Source organism: Rutilus rutilus (assembly GCF_951802725.1).
Source record: "Rutilus rutilus genome assembly, chromosome: 15".
Taxonomy (NCBI): Eukaryota; Metazoa; Chordata; class Actinopteri; order Cypriniformes; family Leuciscidae; genus Rutilus; species Rutilus rutilus.
This window is the reverse complement of record NC_140220.1, coordinates 7969928-7995579: the sequence shown is the minus strand read 5'-3', so window position 1 is coordinate 7995579 and position 25652 is coordinate 7969928. Positions and strand designations below refer to the sequence as shown.

The 25652-nt window shown below is 36.3% G+C and overlaps 1 protein-coding gene across 4 annotated transcripts in view; it reads left to right on the top strand.

The window, feature by feature from the left end:
- The window catches only part of fam184ab (family with sequence similarity 184 member Ab), a 133583-nt gene that overhangs the window by 68130 nt on the left and 39801 nt on the right, over positions 1–25652 (top strand). For all 4 annotated transcript variants that reach the window (XM_084431786.1, XM_084431787.1, XM_084431788.1 and 1 more), the window contains exons 8-11: positions 1698–1859; positions 2421–2542; positions 7850–8000; positions 16562–16774. In XM_084431786.1, the coding sequence (XP_084287912.1) occupies positions 1698–1859; positions 2421–2542; positions 7850–8000; positions 16562–16774 (648 nt within the window). The remainder of the gene's footprint in view (positions 1–1697; positions 1860–2420; positions 2543–7849; positions 8001–16561; positions 16775–25652) is intronic.

Below are 25652 nucleotides of genomic sequence, written 5' to 3'. Positions count from 1 at the left end.
GTGAAAGTGATTTAGCAGGTAGAAAGGAAGGTACGGAAGCAGAGGGAGGTGGTGATTAATTTCAGTGTCATGTGTTTACCATCTCATTAGTCTCAATGTGTTTTAATGGGCTTCCGGTACATAAATCTGGCTGTGTCCCATAGCTGCAAATAGGCAGCATCACTGATCATTCAATTTAACCATGTTTCATTTACTTTTTGAGTCATGCTTGATGAGCACATTAAACTCTGAACTTGCTGGAAGATCCATCTTAAGATGGTATCTGTGTTTTAAAAAATGGTAGCTGTGGTTTCTAGCTGATCTAAGCTGGTCATTAGCTCATTAATTATCGAGTACTGTATGTTCCGAAATCCAGCCAGACCACATAAACTGGTAATGACCAGCCGATAGCTGGTTTGTTGCTGGTTGAAGATGATGACCAGCCTCTTGCACCTTCTAGAAACCAATTATCCACCTAGGCTACGTATTTAGCCATGCTGCCCACTTCAAGGCTGTTTCAAAATAGTTGAGTTGAGTCTTAAAAAGCACTGTATCATTGACTATTTGTGTGTTGTGTACATTGTTTATGCGCATTAGAGAATTTAGGAGTTGATTTAGAAACATGCTAACATCAACATCTGTATTGGATTGAACTTTAAGAATGTGAGAGACCTTTAATGGTTAATGAAAAGCATCTTTAATCAGTCACGTAAGAGGTTACATTTCGGTCAGAATGCCGTCTTTAGAAGTTACCCTGCTGATTTTCTGCTCATAGCTGGTTTCTCAGCTGACCTAGGCTGGACTTCATATGTTTTAGCTGGGTGAAAAGTAAAACCCAGTCAACAGACCCACTGGGACCTGTCAAATAGCTGAGTAGCTGTTTATGTTGCCCATTAGGGTATGACATTTACAGTTATTTATTTATTTATTTTTAATACTTTTGTTTAATCATTAGGACAAGGTTTAACAAATGTGCAAAAAGCAAACAAAAAGTAATTAATAATATAAATATTTAAATACTTTTATTCTGTATATTTAACATACTGTATATTTATATACTACTAAAAATAATTTCAACATATATATATTTTTTAATCATTGGAAGACAGCTATAGAGACTATAGAGTGGATTTTGTTTTATATGTGAAACCTGTTTAACAAGGTACACATTAGTAATTAATAATATAATTATTAATTAATTATATAAATAATTAAATGTTTATATATATATTTTATACAATAAGGTTCATTAGTTAACATTAGTTCACGTATTAACTATCATTATATGTACTATAACTAACAATTAGCAATAAATTAGTTACAGTATTTATTAATCCTTGTTAATGTTAGTTAATAAAAAATCCAGCTGTTTGTTCTTGTTACTTCACAGTGCATTAACTAATGTTAACAAATGCAACCTTTGATTTTAATAATGTATTAGTAAATGTTGAAATTAATATTTTCTAAGATGAATTAACGCTGTAGAAGTATTGTTCATTCTTAGTTCATGTTAACTAAAGTACTTAACCAATGTTAACTAATGAACCTTATTGTGAAGTGTTACCATAATTATTGATAATGCTAAAAATAGAGAAATAATGCAAAAAAATATTTTCTTTTATTGCATTGCATTGCATTGAATTGCCTTGCAGTGTCCTTAAAGTCAACACAGAGAACAAGCATCTGCTCAAAAGCAAGTAACTTTTACTGTTCCTCAGGTGAGTCGACTCCAGGAGCTGGTGAAGCAGGGAGAGCAGGGACTCGGTTCTGCTGAGGGACACATCTCCAATCTGAAGGACGCCCAGAAGAAGCTTCTAGAAGAACTGGATGCCACTCGAGCCAGACTCCGAGAGACCAGCAACCTCCTAACGGCCCTTCAGGTCTATTACCAAAAGCTATTACTCAAAAAAAAAAAAAAACAACAACTGAGAATGAGACTACATACTTCAAAGTCACGTAACTCTGCCAGTGCGGCCAGTTTTGCAGGCTTTTTTTTTTTTTATAAAAGATGATGTGAGTAATTTCCTACTGCTTTTGCTCTCAGTTTCCATGAATAGCTTCTAAAAACACCTGCAGTGAGTTCATCATTTTGAGATGTGTAATAGGTGCTCCTGTTGAATTACACCCACCTGCGTTTTTGGCCCCTGTGTGACACTTCATTAGAGAAGCCTCTTCATGGTTCCTCTTCCTCTGTCCTTGACCTGAAACACAGGTTATCTGAGTGGCCATGCATAATGAATCATACCTGTGTGAACGTGAGAAAAGAACTGAGTGAGTTGAGAAATGAAAATGGATTTCCATCTCCTGGCCCCAGTATGATCGATAGCTGTGAAGAAGCGTCCTCCCTCTCGTCCTGAGTGCCGCGTGTCAGACCTCAAAATTACAGGTCATGTGCTTAATGGCTCATCAGAGCTAATGTTCGCTCTTGTTCTTTTCCTCAGGGAGAGATGGAGACTCAGAAACAACAGCATGATGCCAAACTCATCTCCACCAAAGAGGAAGAGAAGCTCAAAATGGATAAGATGGCCCTGGAGCTCGAGCTGAAGTGGACCGAGACACTCAGGTAAGAGCACATGTTTCGATGTTACATGAGTGGGAGCCCTTCAGAAATATTTACTTACCATGTCATCATCAAAATATGGGGACAAACCTGTCCCTTAAATTTAAGTCAAAAAATCTCTATAAAACTCCATATAAAAGGCATCTTTCTCTAACATAATAGTTCATTAAATCCATCATCCATCTATCCATCCATCTGACAAATTTCCCTTTGGGATAATAAAGTACACCTTAACCTTAGTGCAAGGTCCAACAATTGTGCAAAAAAAAATTTAAAATAATAAAAGATTAAGTAAATTAATAATAATAATAATGCATAATATAAATAATTTAGTTTTTGTATTCTAGATAATTCATTATAATTTATAATGTAAAATAGATAATAATAATTAAACATTTATTTATTTATTTATTTATTTATTTGACATTAGTGCAAGGTCCAACACTTGTTTGTTTGCTTGACTTATTTATTGTTATTATGTTTTAAGCATTAGTGCAAGGTCCAACAATTGTGCAAAAAATTAAATAAAAATTTTAATTACTAATTTATATAATGATTTATAGCGTAAAATAAATAATAATAATAATTAAAAATCCATTATTTATTTATTTGTTTGCTTTTTTGTTTGATTGTTATGCAAGTTTGTTTTATGGGTTAAGTAATAGTTCATGGTCCAACAATTATGCCCCCAAAAAAGCAAATAATATTATTAATATAAATAATTAATAACAATAATAATATTCACATGTAATATTAAGTAACATTATTAAATAATAATGTTTTGTCATTGGTGTTATCAGTGTTAAAACTAGTATTTTGGAAATAAAAAAGTTGTGAAAGGGTATTTCCAAGGTCAATGTTCAGAGTAAGAATAGTTAAATCAATCCTGACCATTTTTTTCCATAACATGACATGAGGGAGGGTAAACGATGACAGATTTTTTTCATTTGTGGTTGACTATCCGTATAAATGGTTTGTCAACAAGCAAGGCACTTCTCGTTCTTTCACATTCTCTCCTTCCTTGCCAAGCTAATAAATGACTGATATACCCTGTAAAGTTCCCAACAGCTGTAAGCGTTTTGGCATTGTCTCAGAAAGCACTGCCTGCCTAATTCATTATCAGCCATGCTTACAACCAGTGTTTAATATCATGTGCCTTCAAAAAAGACAAATTGGTCATTAGTATAGAAGTCTGAGTTGTTCTAAAACAAAGGCCATTAAGAACATTTGGGCTACTTTGTGTGCTCATAGTTTTGCAAAGTTATCAATTCACCACTATAACATCCCCCGAAAGCGATAAAAATGAGCTAACAGGGAAGGTTGAAGTTGAATAGGCCCTAAGCAGGCATTCAACATGCTTTAATGACAAATCAACAAGGCTTTTATTGGAGTTCATCCTCGGTAGCTCATTTTCCACAACATTTGTTCAGGATGGTTGTTGTAAACTTGTTATTTTGGGAATGCAGAACAATATAGAGCTCATTATTGCTCAAAATAAGTGCTGGTAAATATGTTGGATCTAGGTCGAGAGCCTCATTTTCCATGAGACCCCTGTTATGAATTTCTAGGAGCTTCCATGACTTTGGAAATGATCTCAATTAATATCATTTATGGCGCTGAGGACTTATTTAATGGGCTTTTTAAGAGGTCTGGTCCATTGAAAACAGAATTAATTGGCTTTACAATAGGAATTTTACAGTAGAAATTCCTTGTGACAAGGAATGAAATGCTAACGGGTTGCTAATGATGCTAACAGACTGCTTTCTGCTGGAATTATAGACTTCCTTGGTTTTGAATCAAATTAAACCAGTGTTATTTTAGTATTATTTTAGTACAATTAGTTAATAGTATTTATATATTATTATAGTATGTTTATAATATTTTGAATTATCTTTAATTTTTCATTTAATTGTATGTGCCGTTTGTATGTGTCATTTTCGTTTTTGTTTTTAATATTTACACTTCACTTTTATTTCAGTTTTAGTACTTACATTTTTATTTTTATTTTTTTAAATATGTCATTTTGGTGATCAAAGATGATTTTTAAGGGATACAATTATTGACTACAGGGGGACATTAAGCTTTTCTAATAGTTATACACTCACCTAAAGGATTATTAGGAACACCTGTTCAATTTCTCATTAATGCAATTATCTAATCAACCAATCACATGGCAGTTGCTTCAATGCATTTAGGGGTGTGGTCCTGGTCAAGACAATCTCCTGAACTCCAAACTGAATGTCAGAATGGGAAAGAAAGGTGATTTAAGCAATTTTGAGCGTGGCATGGTTGTTGGTGCCAGACGGGCCGGTCTGAGTATTTCACAATCTGCTCAGTTACTGGGATTTTCACGCACAACCATTTCTAGGGTTTACAAAGAATGGTGTGAAAAGGGAAAAACATCCAGTATGCGGCAGTCCTGTGGGCGAAAATGCCTTGTTGATGCTAGAGGTCAGAGGAGAATGGGCCGACTGATTCAAGCTGATAGAAGAGCAACTTTGACTGAAATAACCACTCGTTACAACCGAGGTATGCAGCAAAGCATTTGTGAAGCCACAACACGCACAACCTTGAGGCGGATGGGCTACAACAGCAGAAGACCCCACCGGGTACCACTCATCTCCACTACAAATAGGAAAAAGAGGCTACAATTTGCACGAGCTCACCAAAATTGGACAGTTGAAGACTGGAAAAATGTTGCCTGGTCTGATGAGTCTCGATTTCTGTTGAGACATTCAGATGGTAGAGTCAGAATTTGGCGTAAACAGAATGAGAACATGGATCCATCATGCCTTGTTACCACTGTGCAGGCTGGTGGTGGTGGTGTAATGGTGTGGGGGATGTTTTCTTGGCACACTTTAGGCCCCTTAGTGCCAATTGGGCATCGTTTAAATGCCACGGCCTACCTGAGCATTGTTTCTGACCATGTCCATCCCTTTATGACCACCATGTACCCATCCTCTGATGGCTACTTCCAGCAGGATAATGCACCATGTCACAAAGCTCGAATCATTTCAAATTGGTTTCTTGAACATGACAATGAGTTCACTGTACTAAAATGGCCCCCACAGTCACCAGATCTCAACCCATAGAGCATCTTTGGGATGTGGTGGAACGGGAGCTTCGTGTCCTGGATGTGCATCCCACAAATCTCCATCAACTGCAAGATGCTATCCTATCAATATGGGCCAACATTTCTATATTTTAGATCAATGTGTATTGTGTATTTTAATCTATTTCAGCATTATTTCAATGAGTGAAAACTCGTTTTAATAGTTTTACTTTTAGTTAATAATACTGAATTAAACCTTGTAATTAGGGAGAAAACTGTCTGTTAAGGGTTAAAAAGGTAAGAACTAGCTGAGATATGAAGGGAAGGAAAATATGTAAGAAAGAAATGTTTTAGCATGTAGGAGAATATGAAGTTAGATTAGATATTCAAGCACTGTCAGAGGACAAATGTTTGGCAGACTTTGTGTTGCCAGAGTTGCAAGAGGGTTCGTTCATCATCGGGCCAATCTGTCAGACACCGGCACTTGCGTTTGTACAGTCTTAAACAACCGCTGACTTCTTTATCAACACTTGAATTTGCGTTTTGCAATTACGCTCACAGCTGCACCGCACAATGAAGTTCATAAAAACTCCAGATGGATCCTCCCCTTCGAGACAGCGCCGTCTGGATATCGCAAGCATGCGTGTGCCGAAGTGCAACAAATCAAAACTGTTTATGCGGTTTTTGTTTGCTGGACTGACAGCTTTGCAATGAGATCATTTATGAAGACAAATGGACTCTTCGTAAAGGTACATAAAGGTTATAAAGCCACGTACAGCAACGTCAACTGAGCAGAAGTTCTGCTTAATTCACCACCTCTTGTAATGCACCACATGACTGGATGAGTCAGTTGCTGTTTGTGTGTGTTTGCTTCTGACTTCGCTATAATTTTGGAGGCAAAACTGCATTAAAATTTCCTCAGATGTCTGAAAAACCTCTTGATATCATACTCTGAATTGTTTAGAAGAAAGAGGAGTGATGGGTTTGGAACGTGACTTGGCTGGATTTGAACGTGCAACTCCAACCTCTTTCCCTTGTAATTGAGCTTTTTGTCTATTAATTTGTCTATTAATGGATACTTTTTGCAGTGTTACATTCTGTATTCCGTCTAAAAAAAATTATATTATATTATTTGAGAGAATTTTTGTATTTTTAAAAATGTTTTTTTGTCAGACTGCAGGACCATTAAAAATGACCTTTTACTAATTTAAATATAGTGAAGGCAAAAATATTATTTAAAACTGTGAAACATTTAAAAGAAATTATACATATTCAAAAAAAGAAAAATACATACACAATCCCTTTTACATTTATGTAAAATTATCATTTATATTTTCATTGTTCATGTTGACTTGTTTACACTGAATTTCATGTAATCTTTTTCATTTATTCATGAATGTATTGTATTATATTTAATATATTATATAAATGTATATTACATATAGATACAGTGTATATATATGAAAAAAATTATGTTTTTAAAGATATTAGTTTTCCCTTTTGCAATTATAGAAATGTGTTATTTATATTTACATCGCTCATGCTGACTGCACCCTGAATAAATACATACATAGTCAATATACATCATATTTTTATATTTATATAGCACCTTGTAAATAAATGCTCTCTACAGTATATTATCAATTAGAGATTTTTGCCACCAGAAATGATCAGATAATTCAGCATGAGTTAATTCCATTCACGTCTCAGTGCTTATTGCTGTGGTCTCGGGTGGCTTTCAAGGTGCCCAGACCCCCATTACAGCTTCCATTTCCTCTTAAGCAGCAATTTAGACTAATTTCACACCTTTAAAAGGTTTCCGCAGTGTCTCAGAATGCGTGAGGTACTCAGCGCTGACTGTTATTTGGGCATTTTTAGAACAGTCTGTAGCGGACTTAATAATCATGGATTTAAGCCCGACACCACACTCCCATGACGTCCTGCAATTACAGCACATAATGTGGCGGTTAACCTCTTCTGTGACCTCAGAGAAATGCAGGTGCTTTAAAAAGATCCGCGGAGCATGCGAACGGGGGCCGGCCCATTTAGCAGCCGTTAATGATCAACGGACCGCCAACCCAGTAGAGAGCTTTATTTATGTGGTTTTATATTTAAATGTATGCAACACCAGAAACCAAATCTGTCCTGTTTTTATCCGATTTATTTCAAAAGGTCTCAGCAAAAACAAATTTGGTAATGTATAAGCGCTAAACAGTATGATCATCATTAGTGTGTATCTTTTGTGTGTGTGTCCACAGGCAGGAGTGTAAGAAACTCCGTGAGGAACTGCGTGAAGAGCATGAGGAGAATAAAAGGTCAGCGCTCTCCCAGCTGGCACAGAATAAAGATCAGGAGATGTGCTCCGCCAGAGAGAGCTGGCAGAGGAAGGTGGAGGACCTTCTAGAGCAGGTCAGAGACTCACCAATGCAAATGCTAACACTGCAAACATGTCTGATGTTGACCGCTTTTGTGCTACTCAAGAAATGCATTTCATTTCAATTTGATGCAGCTAATGTATATTAATGTAAATATTTTTTTCGAAATAATGATCAAATCTAATTTACATCTTAAATACGTGATAATCAAGTGCTTAATTAGTGCATTTTCAGTTTATTTTGACTTTTTCTATGATATATTTAATTATCAATGTTTTGTTACATTTTTTCAGCAGTGTTACATTTTAATTACATTGCGTTGTAATTTGTTTATTTATCCTCATGATTAAATTATATCATTGTTCATTGATTCTATATATTTAACCAAGTTTAGGCATTTCATTGTTGATTTTCTCAATTGATTTATCAATATTGCAAATTAATATTGAGTGGACCCCATAGAATCTCAATGTGCATACTTCTACAAAGTACAGAAAATTCAATTGTGGTCAGTAAGATTTATTTTAATGTAATTAATACTTTTATTCAGCATGGACTCAGTTAATTGATCGAAAGTGACAGTAAAGACATTTATAATGTTACAAACGATTTATATTTCAAAACAATTCTGTTCTTTTGAACTTTCTATTCATCAAAGAATCTTAAAAAAAAAAGAAAAAAAAAAGATTGTATCATGGTTTCCACAACAATATTAAACAGCACAACTGTTTTCAACATTGATAATAATAATAAATGCTTCTTGAGAAGCAAATCATTATATTAGAATGATTTCTGAAGGAAATCAGGTATTTTAAATTGTAAGATTTTTCCACAATATTTTACTGTTTTTAATCAAATAAATGCAGCTTTAATGAGCGTAAGACACTTTTGTCAAAATATTAAAAAATCTCACCTACCATAAACGTTTGAATAGTAGTGTACTTTTAAGCAAGATTATTAAACAATCCTCTGTTTGTTTGAGCATCCTGTCCATACTAACACAGCAACTTAACCAGGCTTAACCAGTTATTTCAATCTGGTGTGGCACTATGTGTTTATTTGACCAATGGCAGATGAAGGGAGTGTACAGAAAATACCTTTTTTGCAGTTCTGTTGTTAAAGCCTGTGGCAGAGAAATTGCACAGTTCATCTTAATAGTGATAAAAGACTACATGCAAACCTACTGTAAGCCAGACAAACAAGTCAATATGGGGAATACATGTTTTAATAAACTGCAAACCCCAACAACACTTTTTAAATGGATAAAAGCATCAGTGAAAAACAACAGCAGTTGAAAATCTAGCCCTCATCCACACTTTAATATTAAGAGTTATTGCAGATGTATCCTTGGGTTACCCTCTGTGCAGTTTTCATATGCTGAACACTCACTACTGCATTTATACTGTACAGACAGGAAGCTCATTTTATTTTTGCAATCAACAATGTATGATTTGATTTTTTCTAAATAAAAGAATGGCCCTGAAACCAAAAACCAAGAAAGTCGTTTTATCGAACTCTTTTAGAGCTGTTTTTCATTCTTGAAGCTGGCTGTTATTTTGAGAGGAGCTATATGCATACAGAGCTGCTAAATGGACAAAATATGGGAGGAAACAAAAATATTTCAATGCTAAAAAGTTTAGCATTTCCCCGCATTGCATTCCCTCACAAAACATTTGTGCTTGCTTGCAAAGAACTCTGTGTTCTCTGTGGGGGAATGCAAAACATTTGCGAGAGAACGTAAAACCATTGAGATATCATTTTTTCATCCTGTCTAATTTTTTTTTCCCATCACCATGTCCCTTTAGGGGCTCCGTAGTTACGTACACAGAGCCCTGATCAAAAATGATCAGTGCATTTATTGAACTTTGAAAATCCAATGGAATTAGTATGTCAGACAGGTGTTTATGGCTATTGTCATTAGGCTTTTAATGGAAAGCAATATGCAAACTGGGATTTAGCCCTTGTCATGATCATTCATACGACTAGTCTAGTACAGTGTCTACTACTGAGAATTATATTGCTTCTTCAACTGCTACTGCGTCTATGGATATTATGCCATTTCATTTATCTCTTATAATCTTTATTTCGGGTTTGTGGTGGTTTTACAATAATCAAGGACACATTATAACTTGCAAATGATTCGATTTGCTATTAAACTGCAGGGTTGTGTGATATACAGTGCTCGCCAATCAGATATTCTCTAGATGCCTATAATAATGAATAATATTCAGCTTTAATCACAAGATTATGATGGAATCCGGCAGATATTCATCAGCTCCGTTCACTGATCCTCCTGGCGTCTGCACTTTGTTTTATAGCTAATTATTTTTCCATGGTCTATTTGTCCTCGTCTATGGGAAAAAGAAAACGGGCTGGAAAATGGCACAGCGGCGAAAACATTTCAAACTCTGTTTGAGACCTCAGTTTCAGAATCCACTTAAAAGCGCAGGAACCTCAGGCAAGCACAGAGCACAAGTCTTCCCCACCATTCAAGCCACGCAAGTTATTGATGCCATAAATCGTGAGGTGTATTGAGAAGAGGAGTGCTGTTACGTTTCTAAGGATTCAGTCTTGCGGTTTCCGCATCGCTTGAAGGAGAGACCCCGAGGACATCTAGAAAGGAGAATTTCAGAGACTTGGCGATGGGCTCTTTTGAATTGAGCCAGTATCAAACACCCACATCAGTTTAGCAATATGTAGCAAGTTTTGTATAGACAAGCACCGTTTCTTTTACACATTTGTAGATTTTATTGTTTCATGCAAATTATTGCCCATTATTATGAGAGATAACATGCCTCTGTTCACATTTTTTTAATCTGTATTTTCTTATCTTTATATTTTATCTTTATTTTAATTCATTCATTTTAATATATCACTGCTGATCACTTTTGGGGTAATGTAATGTACGGAAGAGGATTAGGGCCAAGCAATAATAAAAAAATTAAACCATCTCGAGATTTAAGTCATTATAATGCGAGATTAAACTCGTTAAATTTCGAGAAAAAAGTCGAAATACAATCTTGAGAATAAACTCATTAAATATCGAGAATAAAGTCGTTGTGTTTCGAGAAAAAACTCGTTAAATTTCGAGAAAAAAGTCTAAATACAATCTTGAGAATAAACTCATTAAATTTTCGAGAATAAAGTCGAAATGAAATGTAGAGAATAACGCATTCGATCAGTGTTCATTGCCTACTGATATCAACCTCATCGAGGTTTCTGGTTTCCCAGGATACCATAAGACGCATTATTAATCGTTGTTGGTTGTTTTCGCCTCCATCCACAGAATGTAACGACTGTAACCATCTATACAGCCATTAATGGCAATGCCTTACGGTTTTAATTTATCATAGCTGTACATATGCCAGAGTGCATTTGGGCCAGCGCAAGTGTACTGGCGTCTTCTCTAGCGTCTCATTCGTCGAAATTTCACACCTTGAGGATCAACAAGTTTAATAATGCGTCTTATGGTATCCTGGGAAACCACGAAACCTCGATGAATTTCATGTTGGACAAAAGCGAGTACATCGCGCAAGTTGGACTGATTTTTTTCTTCTAAAAAGACCTAGCCGACCTAGACCTAAGAATGTTATATTCTTTGTTACTGAAAGAAAGTCTAAAATATAGCTTGACTAACGTTAAGTGATCCAACTCTGCCATGTCCTCTATCAGTAGGCTATGAACACTGATCGAATGCGTTATTCTCTACATTTCATTTCGACTTTTTTTCTCGAAACACAACGACTTTATTCTCGAAATTTAATGAGTTTATTCTCACGATTATTTCGACTTTTTTTTCTCGAAACACAAACGACTTTATTCTCGAAATTTAATGAGTTTATTCTCAAGATTGTATTTCGAGTTTTTTTCTCGAAATTGAACGAGTTTTTTCTCAAAACACAACGACTTTATTCTCGAAATGTAATGAGTTTATTCTCAAGATTGTATTTCGACTTTTTTCTCGAAATTTAACGAGTTTAATCTCGCATTATAGTAGGCTATGAACACTGATTGAATGCGTTATTCTCTACATTTCATTTCGACTTTTTTTCTCGAAACACAACGACTTTATTCTCGAAATTTAATGAGTTTATTCTCACGATTATTTCGACTTTTTTCTCTCGAAATTTAACGAGTTTTTTTCTCAAAACACAATGACTTTATTCTCGAAATTTAATGACTTTATTCTCAAGATTGTATTTCGAGTTTTTTTCTCGAAATTGAACGAGTTTTTTCTCGAAACACAACGACTTTATTCTCGAAATGTAATGAGTTTATTCTCAAGATTGTATTTCGACTTTTTTCTCGAAATTGATCGAGTTTTTTCTCGAAACACAACGACTTTATTCTCGAAATGTAATGAGTTTATTCTCAAGATTGTATTTCGACTTTTTTCTCGAAATTTAACGAGTTTAATCTCGCATTATAGTAGGCTATGAACACTGATTGAATGCGTTATTCTCTACATTTCATTTCGACTTTTTTTCTCGAAACACAACGACTTTATTCTCGAAATTTAATGAGTTTATTCTCAAGATTGTATTTCGAGTTTTTTTTCTCGAAATTGAACGAGTTTTTTCTCGAAACACAACGACTTTATTCTCGAAATTTAATGAGTTTATTCTCAAGATTGTATTTCGAGTTTTTTTTCTCGAAATTGAACGAGTTTTTCTCGAAACACAAAGACTTTATTCTCGAAATGTAATGAGTTTATTCTCAAGATTGTATTTCGACTTTTTTCTCGAAATTTAACGAGTTCGCATTATAGTGACTTTAATCTCAAGATGGTTTTATTTTTTTATTATTGCTTGGCCCTAATCCTCTTCCGTAGTAATGTTACAATATTGTGTTTCTCAATACTTTATGTATTTAATGAACACATCAGCTTGCCCTCTTCTTTAGGAATGTGATACTTGGCTTGCCAACCATTTTAACTAACTAACTATAAATATTGATTTATTTAGTTAGTCCCAATTTAGGGTTAACACTCTTTTTGCAAGACTTTCACACACCCAAATGTATTTAATTTTTATGGCGGCCATACCTGTGAGCTCAACAACAGAGAAAACCCATTGCCACTTAGAGTTTTTCCACTTCAAATATTTACTACAGTCGGATATAATTCATTCAGATTTAGTTTTACTTACCAGCTGTATTTTGACATTTTTAAAACTCATCTCAGGTCAGCTTAAAATAACGCATTACTTGCAACACGTTACCCTTGAGACGACTACTTTTCCAAAGCCCCCTTTTTTATTTTCAGCTTCATTGTATAATTTGTCTCCTTTCATCATGAACTTCATTGTTTTATTTACTTGTACATGTGTGCGGAGTGTTTTGCTGGCAACCGAGACCTCTTTCTTTCTCAGAGCTCTAAATGTGTCAGAGCAAGTCTTGCTGCAGTGGCAAGATCCGTAGAGCTTATTGGAGAAGCGATTTCCACCACTACAGAAATGTCCTCAGCCTCACCCATCAGCTCTCTCTAGTGCACTAGATGCATCAGAGTGAAGCACCAGACCTCCATGCACCGCTTATCTGTTCACATTATTGTTAGTGGTGCTTGCTGAGGACAATCAATCGTGTACAATTAAGTGTTAGTTATCTGGACAACATTTTGGCATGCCTCATCCCAAATGAATGCTACAGATGTGAATGATGCCTCAAATTGTGCAGCTTATTGAGGTGTTAATATTTTTCTATACTACCTATCATCCAAGGGAAACAGATTATCTTAAAAGAACAGAAAGTGTAGGTTCTGTTCATCGGATGTTGATTGGACGGAGGCAGATATGAATGCGAGCTTGTGGTGGATTGTAAGAAAGAGGCGGGGTTTATGCAGACTATATGATTGGAGAAGTCTGACGTTTCACCGGAAGATCCGATTTAAAGAACTCAAAAACTGTTTAGACTTATTTTCATTTTCTTCTTCATTTTCTTAAAAATAAAGAGGTTACTATACGGTGAGGCAACTTGAAATGGAGGTTATAATGGAAGCCAGTTTTTGGAGTTTTTGAAAAGCATAAATTATGAAGGTTACATTTTTATAAAAGCATTTACATAAATTTTTCTGTTAAAACGTGTTTTATTTGAGCTGTTTAAATCATAATTTTTACAGTAGTTTTATTTATTATGGCAGTTTGTTATTATACTATGAATGTATTATGTATATTTTGTATTAATATTTTAAATTCGATTTTTTATTTTGTCTATTCTTTTTCAATTGTTTATTTGTTTAGTAATTTTATGTGATTTTGTCATTTTTATTTTACAAATATTACTATTCATTTTTAATTTATTTCATTTATCATTTTTGTTTATTTCCAATTAGTAATTGTAGTCATTTCAGTTAGTTGCCAAGGCAACATTTTGTGGTGTATTGAAAGAAAGAGGCGATTATGATTGGTGAAGTCGAACATTTGTTACCATAGAGAAGTCTGTCGTTTCAACGGAATTATGAGGTCTGGAAAAATATTAAACAATGACACGTACACACAGATGAATAATTTACAAAAAAAAAATCAATAACATGCATTTAGAAAATAGATAATAGAAATGTTTGAAATTTTCATTTCTTTCTGACTTTTGGACCTGTTGGACTGAAAACTGAGGTTGAAAAATCTTCTCATATCTCTTTTTTAATTTCCATCAATGTACAGTAGAAAGTTTCCATGTTGGGGGCCCCTGGGGGCCATCAACATGTCTCAGCATTAGAATATATTTGAGGCTTTTTGTCAGCAGAATTGTGCAAAGAAGTTTTGCACTTGCAAGCACCTTTCATTTCCTCAAATGTGAAAAATTAGTTTTCACATAACAACAACATTCATCTTTTTGTCAGTGTCAGCAGCACAACAGCTGTGATATGAGCAGAGATATCCCGGTCATATTGGAACCGCTTCCAGCCGGCTCGAAAATGAAATAATTAGCTGATGCGACGACAAGCTCAGTATCGGTTTATTGTGTCCACAAGTGTTGGCAGTAAAGATGCGGTAAAACTCTGTCATAAGCAGCGATTAGCTAGCAGGTCAACGAGTGGACCAGAGTGACTGAAAGCTCCAGCTCTAACATATCGATTGGTGGTGCCGATGTCTGACTTCCCCCTAATTTAGTCCTTGTAGACATGGCTGCTAGACACAAGTTCACACTCACACTCACAGCTCTATCCGCTGTGGGAAACTAGAGCCAATGTGTGTTTGTACACACAAACCTGCTAACAATGTGTGGAAATAGCGTGACTGTAAAAATGAATGAAGATTTCTAATTGCTGCTATCTCTTCTTATAGTCTTTACAAGGAGCATGCTTTAGCCAAGTAGTAGTGCGATTACTATTGCTTATACTTAAAGGAATATTCCAGGTTCAATATACGTTACGCTTAACCAATTTAATTGATTACCACCAAAATAATTTAGACTCATCCCTCATTTTAAGGTTACTGTATGGTGAAGAAACTTACAATGGAAGATTACAATTTAATACAAGCACTAATATATATATATATATATATATATATATATATATATATATATACAGTGCTATGCATAAGTGAATACACCCATGCTAAAGTTGACTAAAAAGAGGAATAAAAAATCATATTTTGGAAATTGAACTTAATGCCTTAATTTAAAAAATTAGGAAAAATCCAACCTTTAAGGACACCAATTTTCTTTGTGAATGAATAATGTATCGTAAATAAATAAATGTTCCTTAAAATACATGGTGCATAAGTGAGTACACCCCTATGTTAAATTCCCATAGAGGCAGGCAGAATTTTATTTTTAAGTTTTTTTTTTTTTTTTAATTTAGGATACTATGCATCCTGATAAAGTTCCCTTGGCCTTTGGAATTAAAATAGCCCCACATCATCACATAGCCTTCACCATACCTAGAGATTGGCATGGTTTTATTTCAGTTAGCCTAATAGCTAGTTTGATTTGCATTGAGAGATGATCTTATGGAAAGTACCCCATGCCAATGAGGGTTGGTTTTCATCAGTGTCATTATAGTATTATTTATTTATTTTTATAATATTTTGAATTAGGTTTTGTTTTATATTTTCCATTTTCTTTAATTTCCTTTTTTTTTTTTTTTTATGTGCTTTTGTCATTTTCTTCTTCTTTTTTTTTATATATGTGACCCTGGATCACAAGTCGCACGGGTATATTTAGGCAATAGCCAACAATACATTGTATGGGTCAAAATTATCGATTTTTCTTTTATGCCAAAAATCATTAGGATATTAAGTAAAGATCATGTTCCATGAAGATATTTTGTAAATTTCCTACCGTAAATATATAAAACATTTAAATTCGTGTGAGTGAATGCATCATAATCGCGAACATAATTGGACAACATTAAAGGCGATTTTCTCAATGTTTCGATTTTTTTGCTCCCTCAGATTCCAGATTTTCAAATAGTTGTATCTCGGCCAAATATTGTCCTATCCTGATAAACCATACATCAATGGAAAGCTTATTCATGTGATGTATAAATCTCAATTTAAAAAAATGGACCCATTTGACTGGTTTTGTGGTCCAGGGTCATAGCCTATAACATTTAACTGCAAAGTTTCTTGATTCTTTTTTTTTTTCTGTGTGCAGATTTCCTTGCTGAAACAGAGCCTGGAGATGCAGCTTTCCCAGTCCCAGCATTCCCTGCAGCAGCTGCAGGCCCAGTTCAGTCAGGAGCGAGAGCACCTGGGCCAGCAGCTGCAGGAGATGGAGCTGGAGCATCAGCGCAGGGAGCAGCGGATGAGGGAGGCTCACTGCTGTGCCGTACAGGACATGCAGGAGACGCGCCAGCACGACCTCAAGGTAACATATTCTGCCACCCGTCTCCCCCTCTGACCTGTATGTGTTCGCTCTTATCTTTTCCTTTCACCTCTTGGCTCTCTGTTATTTAAGTTTTGATAGCTTTGTTCCACATACACTCTTATCTCAGCTTCAGACAATTCTCCCCACGGACTGTCTGATCTATGCTATTTTTTTATTTTTTATTTAGTGATATATTTTTAGTTTATGTTTTGAAATGGCATTGTGCACAGGGGGCCAGATGTAACTTAAAGGAACCGTATGTAAGAAATGTACTTCAATTAATCATAAAATGGCCCTGATATGTCACTAGACATTAAGAAATCATGTTCATTTCAAATACTTATATCACTGACAACAGTAGTCCGGCCAGGATATTGTCATTTAAAAGTAAAGTTGCAACCCTCAACTGATGTTGATGTTGTCATGTTGTGTTTTGGCCTGAAGCGCCACCCTCCACCTTATCTACCAATCACGAAGTCAGTAGTGTTTCGGCATCCGGGTTGCCAGCTCTGCTCTAGTTACCACAGCTGCAGCTACAAACGTGTCAGATAAAAAAATGTCTAACGTTACGAAACCTAAAAGACCTCGTAATGAATCTGAAATACGCAAAACATCTCTCATGGAGCATAAACATAATTAACAGAAAAAAAACGTACTGTGTAGGACTCGTCACTTGCCATTGGAAGCTCCTACATTCCTGCTGGATCCTGCAGCCTAACTGGCAACCTGGAGTCAGGGGGGAGGGGGAGGGGGAGGGGAGACACCGCTCTACAGTAATTTGAAAGTGATTGCAGTACCAGTTTTGGCCACAATCTTACATACGGTTCCTTTAATATTACTTCATATAAATATTTATCACTGACCAAGAAACTGTATTTTACACTTCTTTAAAGTTGGCAAGTTGCAATAGTCTTTTCTACCCTATTTGATTTTGTCCATCGGGAATTGATTGGATAGTTGGATGGTTGTGGTTTGCTATTGGTCGATCTCATGTAAATGACAGGTTGTCCAGCCCTCGTGCCAGTGAGTAAACATTTCATCAGAGATGAGAAGAGATGTCACTGCAAGGAGGGAGGGGAAGTTATTTTAGTTAAAGATAGATGGATAGATGGATAGATAGATTCCATTTATGTTTTTTGAAGTGAAAGTTTATCATCTAATATTTATATTTTATTTTATTTCAGCTTTATTTCATTTACCGAAAACTTTTTTTTTTTTTTTGCAATATCAACACTGCCCTAAATCGTTGACCTCTTTTTTTTATAGATGCAAGCATTGGACTATATTGTTACAGTTTGACTTAAACCATGTATCATGTTGCAGTTTCTTTGTGAAATCACTTGCCACCGATGAGTAACTTGTTTTATTTTCCCGCCAAAGTCATTTTTATGTCTATCTGGTGCTTAGCGAGTATCAGATTTCAGTCTTTGTGGATTGTGGATGAGACTTTATGCGGACAGTCGAGACTCCAACCTTCAGTTGCTGTGGAAGCTCTTATACAGAGGCAACCAAGCAATTGCTGACTCTAATCCTTTCAGCCTATTTGTCCACTGGTAAAATGGTCCTTTAGCCCCATTTGCCCTCTTTCTGTCCCCCAATAGATTTGATGTGGTAAGGCAGATCTGCCACAGATCCAGCCCTGCCCACAGCACATCTCTCAGGTCCTTCCTTTCCCAGATCCTGCAATAACCTGCTCACTCTCAGCTCTCCTGTCTGTGGGTTAGTAATGGCTGAGCGCTTGCTGTCACAGGCTGTAATGTCTGCTTTATCCAGTACCTAGCCTCTGATGACTCCAGGGGAGAGAAACGCTCAGTCTGACTGGAAGTGATTGCCTTGAGCTGGGCTGAAGTGGCTCCACACCACAGGCCTGAAGATGAAGGCTGCGAGCGGGGGACAGCGGGGATACACTGCTTGAATAACCGGTGATAAGTCGAGATTGACTCGCCAAATGCAGCGTCAGTCAGAATGACAGGCTTCACTTCACAGTGGAAACAGTTGGACGGCACAGGATGGCTTGTTGTGATGCCACGAAATGGCAAAGGCTTAGCTCATGAATATTAATTATGGATACATATATTATTATCATGATCTGTTAATGTTTTGATTATATTAGTCATGGGTTGCGATTTTTCATATCAACAGAAAAATATACCGGGATAACCTGGCTTCTCTTGAGACTCCCATGCTTCGCAGCATTACTGATATGCTGTACGTGATTGGTTACAAGGTAGTTTGTGACGTCAGAAACACCAGTGATTTCAAACCGTGTTTTTGAGACTGTCTTTGGTTCACTGCAGTTTTAAGGAGAAAATACTGAGCAATGGTGTTGACTTATGAATTTGCACATGGTTTGTCTCAAAGCATATTAAAACCACCACATAGACATATAAACAACATTAAAATCTTGATTTTCACCACAGAGGGGCTTTAAATTAATTGTATCACTATGAAAAGTGTAAAAAGTAATGCTAAAATGAAATACAATTGACATTTATCAATTTGTTTGGTTTAATTGGAGCTGCAAGCTAACTGATTAAAAATCACTAACTTGACACATAATGAGTGATGCATGAATTATCGGATCAAATTAATGGCTGTTTTTCATATTTGGTTTTCATTATAATAATTCAAGTGGCTCTTTTATCAGCAAATAATATATCTGCCTATTTATATTGATATCTATTTTTTAGTCTATATATATTAATTGTCAAAAAAGCATGCATGTTAGCAGTGGGTATAGACAGAATTATTACTAATGGTTGGTTTATGGTTGCATGGTGGACATAGTGCATAATGATATCAGACACAGCAGTAGTTCATCTGTTGATGAGTTTCCCAGCAGCACAGGCAAATATAAAAGATTCAAGAGCAGTTGTAATTGTTGTAGAATCCCAGTTGTCCTGCCTTTAAAATAAGCCCTCTTGTCCTTGTTTCATTTGTGTAATGAGTGGAGATCCAATAGAATGGTTATGAAATCTCATTTAATAACTTTCTGCTCCAGAGCACCATGTTCGAGGTAGACGTGCAGACTCCAGGAGCCGATTTATTGACTTGTGTTTAATTATCATCAGCGGTTCAGTGTGATGCGGCACCCTGTGATAATCTCACACCAACTGCATCACCATCTCTCTCTCTCAGCTCACCAGCATCTCAATATTGAGCAGGGCTCTTTTGAAGTCAGGCTGAGAAACGCTTCTCTGCTGCTAATAGGCTCGACAGCACTGCGGAGGAGAAAGACAGCGTCAGTCTTAGCACTCGCCGTTCCGTCCTCTGAGACTAAAATGAGTGTGCGATTCCTCCATCTGATATCTCGCTCCAACAGGCAAAAAGATCCACCTCAGCTCCCTCCTGTAGCTTTTTGCTGATATCAAGCACTGCTTTTTACCCAGCCGGAAAGAACAGGCGAAAATCCCGCAGCTGCCACAGTAGGTAAAAGGCCTGTGTGTGCCAATCCTCGACAGCACGCCGGCCGAGAGCATATGGACCTGATGACTCACTGTGAAGATACCTGGGAATTTCAGAGCTGCCCTTTCCGGCTTCCCTTTTTCTTTTTTCAGATATTAAAACAGCTTCAAACATGGCTCATCCAGACATATTTATAATCTATAACTATTTGCAAGTCTTTTGTCTTTAAAGAGGACCTATTATGCCCTTTTACAAAGTCTTGCTTTGGTATTTGGGGTCTACTAGAATAGATGTTCATGCTTGAATGTAAAAAAAAAAAAAAAAACATTTTACATTGTTGCAACACCTCTCTTCCCTGTCTGTCAGTAACACCCTGGGGTGCTTTTCCCATACATTGACGTGACTCGCTGCCTAACCGCCATAGTATGATGCATCGTGGTAGAAAGTCACGAAACCGTTCAAACCTTTGTTGTTTGACCAGCATTAGTTCAACAATATAGGACTGCCATTAATGATGTCATGTGCTGCAGGTGTTGGAGCAATAATAACTTCTGTCAATTCATCGATTCGAGATCACAATTAATGTATTTAACATTATTATAGTTCATTTACATAACAGATTAACATGCAGTATTTTGCATACTCTTATGAATACGTATACAAGCGGTTCATTAAGTCAGCAGCTTTTTCCACACCGTATTTATTCTGACATGCTGCTGCGACGAAGGACGAGGACCCTGTCGTTTTGCTTTATGTGATGATTGATTCATCGCAGGTTCCCATATACGTCATACACTGGGGTTCTCTTACGCATTTATGTACACGCATACTCCTCAAAAACTTTGTTGATTGTTGACAGACTAAAATATATATATTATTAAGGGGCCATTTACATGACACCATTTTCAACTAAAAACTGAAAACTTTTTATGCTTTGTGGCCGTTCATTTACACGACAATGCGTTTTGAGGGCCTGAATATGCAAGCTTTTGAGAACAGGTTTCAAAGGACAAGTTTAAAATCAAAATCAAAACCGATACCATTATCGTCTCTGTGTAAACTACAAAATAGCGAATTTGTGAAAACGGTGACGTCATGCACGTGTATTACGTGTTCAGTCTATAGGCACATAGTTTCTTTACAAAGTGACATCGCCAACTACTGGCATGGCATGCATAATACAGTGCATTTAGCCATTTGCGCGGATTCGTGCTATAGCACCCCCTGTTTTCACAGGATTGTAAATGCAACGCAAAGTTTTGTTCATTTACATTTATTCATTTGTAGCATTTAGTGATTAATTTGTAATAAACACTTTAAGTGGGCTATTTAAAAAGTGTTATTTATATGTTAAATTAATGAGTGTGACGTCATATTGTGTGTGCGTTGAAAGAATTCGTCCGCAGCCGCTCAAAAAAAACCTTCCACCGTCAGTGTTGTGTAAGGTAGGCACGTAGGCAGGTTTTTTGTGTTAATTTCTATTTCCAGTCACTGTGCAGGCTCTTTTATTGTATATGACACTGTAAACAGCCGTTGCATTATGATTGAAAGCAGTATCAATAATGTCACATGTGACATCCAGGCGTGTGTGTGCCGTTTAAACGAGTGTTCTCACCGATACGCTTGTTGTGATTTGCGGAGTTTTGACGAGTTTTATAGACTTGATATTGTTTCTTATTCAAAAGTAGTGATTGGTCGGCTGGATCAGTGTGTTGTGATTGGTGAACCGCTTTGAATGTGTAACCCTTACCATAACCACGTTTTCTGGGGTGGAAAAAACTGTTTCTCTTCTTGGTGGACATGGTGACAGCAAACTACCAACGCAACTCAATCAGGCCTCACCCCCTTTTTTTTTTCGTATACCTTGAGCGGGAACTATTTAAATGAGGAATATAGGAATGTAAGTTCTCGGAAGAAAACTCAAGACTACAATCAAGGTATTTGAGGGAAGTCAGAACAGTGCGCACTGATATAGAGAATAACTCTTTGGAGTGGACTTTGTGCTTTGTAACTTTGCATCATAAACAGCAACATTACAGCAGAATAGCTCCTCTTTAACTTATTTTGAAGCAGCTGCACTGATGCAAGACTTATTGTAGTCACACATACAGTCTACTACTATAACAAATAGGTTAGGTGTGTGGCCTATTGAGTCACCTGTTTTGTGGCCCCTGAGCTTTCAGTAGTCCTGACCTAAAGCATCATAAAAATTGCTTTCAGTGAAATGAAAACAAATAGCCAGTCTCCAGAACTTTTATGAGGGTGTAAACTACATTAAGTGCATACCAAAGCTAAATAAATCTAGTTTCAGAAGACACCAGAGAGATGTTTTATTTCCTGCCTCCCCTGACCATAAGGCCAGTGGTGAGACATTTCAAAGATCTTATATTGGGTTATAGCCAGCTTTCACTCGTATTGATCTCAGTTTCCCCCCCTAGTTTATACCTTTCAGTAAGGGTTTCTCAAACCATTTTTTGTTTTTCATCCTTAAGGTATTTGAGATTAAAAAAAATATACCATAGCATATAGTGAAATTCTAGAGAACTTACTAGATTACTTCCTCGACAAAAATATTTATTTATATGTTAATTTATTTGTTTGTGTTTTTGTTGTTATTAATATTATCAATACTAATTTGCTATGCCACGTTCCCTTTGACTTGTCCATGACCTGTTTAATCTTTGAAGGCCCAAGCTGGATGTCTTTTCCCATGTAACGCGTCAGTAATGGCCCCATTCCAGCTAAACACCCTCTGGCTCCGCCTGCTACAGTAGCCAAACTCACGCTATTGGCTGAGCTGGAAAGAGATTGACAGATCTGAGCAGACCACTCTCAATGTTTAGATGGTGCCTGAGTGGCTCAATGTTTTTACGTGTGGGGGAGGTAAACCCATGAATGGCATAGTAGTCAGTGAACAGTAAACTCTCAGAGTTGAGAGAATGTATTTTAACATAAAAAAAAATCTTACATACTTCACCTTTAAACATATTTCAGTTAGTTGCCAAGGCAATGTTTCAAATGTTTGTTTAGTTTAAACGCTGCTGTAATGCACTAGCTCAAGTGGCCTCAATTGGCTTTTTGCTTTAATATCGTTATCACTATAAAAGGTTTGCATTTAGTGGGTTGTTTTCTGTATTTCACCGTTTGAGTGGGATTCTCTCATTTATCTGGGAACATTGTAAGTGTGTTAAATCCCAAAATAACTCACTAATTCATGCACAAGATTTATTGGCAGGGAAAGAAGCGAAGTGTAATATTTACCACTCCAGATTCATTTCCACATTTGGAGTGTGGCATCACACTCGTAGCACTCGAGAAGGTGAAAATGGCACTATGACATTAGAATGGGAAGAGATGTGTGAAAAACATCACAACTCTGCATGTTTTTGTGTGACTGCCGTAGTCATTCAGATGAAAAGCATCCTGTTTTTTTCTCATAAGTGTGTGGTGTTCTGCTCAGGCTGCCGTGTCCGTGACAGTTGTCTGAATGACGGAAATGACCTGACCTTTTCAGATTTACAGAGCCATCGGGATGCATCGAGTCGGCTTGCACTAGAGAAAACTGACACTAGCAGTTGCATGATGTTTTTTAGCTAGCAAAAAAATGTGTCAGTAACACACTTGACACAATATGCCGCTTGACTGATTCATCAGTTAATGAGTATAAGCAAAATTGTTTCTGAATATTTTTGGGTTGAGATTAGCTAAAACTAGCTGAAACCACCTTTCTAACTGGTGCCTAGCATGTTGTTAGCTGATGTTAGCACATGTAGCTAAGCTAACGGTGAGATACTAGCACACACAGATATTTAGGTCAAATCAATGCCTTAAAATGCTGCCAAAGTAAGCAGCTCACTTTGTTTAGGAACAGAGCTTGGAAAAAATACCTTGAACCTGTGGCATAGCGTTTAGTGCACATGCTTTGGCAAATCCCACTTGCAACATTTCCCTGTTGTATTCCTCCTCCTTCACGACCATACTTTCTTGTCATCTCTCATCTCCTTTATATGAACAAAAAATAAGCATTAAATAGTGCTATTCACTTCACCTTTTGGCAATATGACATCTCAAAGTTTCAGAAATACCTTTTTTGTTTATTAACTTTAGGCAATTTTCTGTCATTAACAAAAAAAAAAATGATGTAGAAATAAATTATATATACATTTAATGATTAAAGTATACAATATTGTGAGAAAAATATATTTTCTCTGAAAACATGTCAAAATATCTAACACAATTTTTCTTCTCAAGTAAATATATATTGTTTTATGGATGTTTAGATATTTTTACTTGAAAACCAGACAAAGTATATACTGTTTTTTTTTTTTAAGTGTACCATTATTTGTTTGCAATCCTCTCAAGGCTGTATTGATTTAAAAAAGCCATCTTTGACAAAGCTGTTAAAGACCATGTGGTATGTTTTTACATGCCTCTGTTAAGCTCCATTGATCTTTCCCATCAGTTGTTTTATTGTGATCTCAGCATTAAAACTGCTCGGTTTTAAAACCGGTTCCTGCCAACTGGTTTGGTGCAGTCAGTGTTTACTGAAGCAAGTTGGTCTAATTTGCGTCCCCTGTCATTCCCTAACCCACTTCCTCTCCCATCCGCACCCACTCTGCTGGAAATCACTGACTCCAAAGTGTGTTTCAGTGGAGGTAGGTGCCCTGCATTATCCGTCATTATGCCAGTGTATCTCCAGCACTCAAAGAGCTTCATTCTCTTAATCTAATTCAGGGTGCTTTAATTTGCATTGCTCTGGCTAGACACGGGACGGCAGCCATCCAAGATCCTAAATAAGTTTGCAGAGATGCATAAGTGCCTTCTGATAGAGAAGTAATAATTTTAAAAATAAGTTTTTATGCTCGTGTTTCTGCCTGAGTGCTGCTTTTCTTGTGATGCATATTTTTGCAGGTGCACCTGTTGCAATTCTTCATTCACCTTGTTAAAAAAGAACATTTTAAGCCCTATTCGGATGATAATTGTTTCTCATTGGGGACATAAGGTATTTTCAACATTTACATGGGCTAGTCGGTGATTTTATTGCCGTCCGAATCCAGAATGTCATGTTTGTCTCCCACCACCCGCTTAAAAATCCCTGACCGAATTACCTACTTTTTTTTTCTTGACAAACACCAAGGTTGTGAGGTAATTTAATTGAAGTCTGAATCTGAGTTTTCAAGAGGAGATCAATTCAAAATTCACTGTTTAAATCCTTTTGGGACACTGCGGAGCACCGTACGATTACTTTTTCGCTTTGCTGTGATTAGCATGCATTTTAAAGATACTCTTTTATTACTGAAATTCTGGAAAGTATTTACAAGAACAATATGTCATCATGCAACATTTGAAATGGGCCGTTATTGTGAAAGCAACATGCAATACAATTCTAAAATATGTATTATATACAATTATAAATGAAAAATATAAACCAAGCATCTTTCTTTAACTCTTGAAAACCTTTCTGCAAATTTCT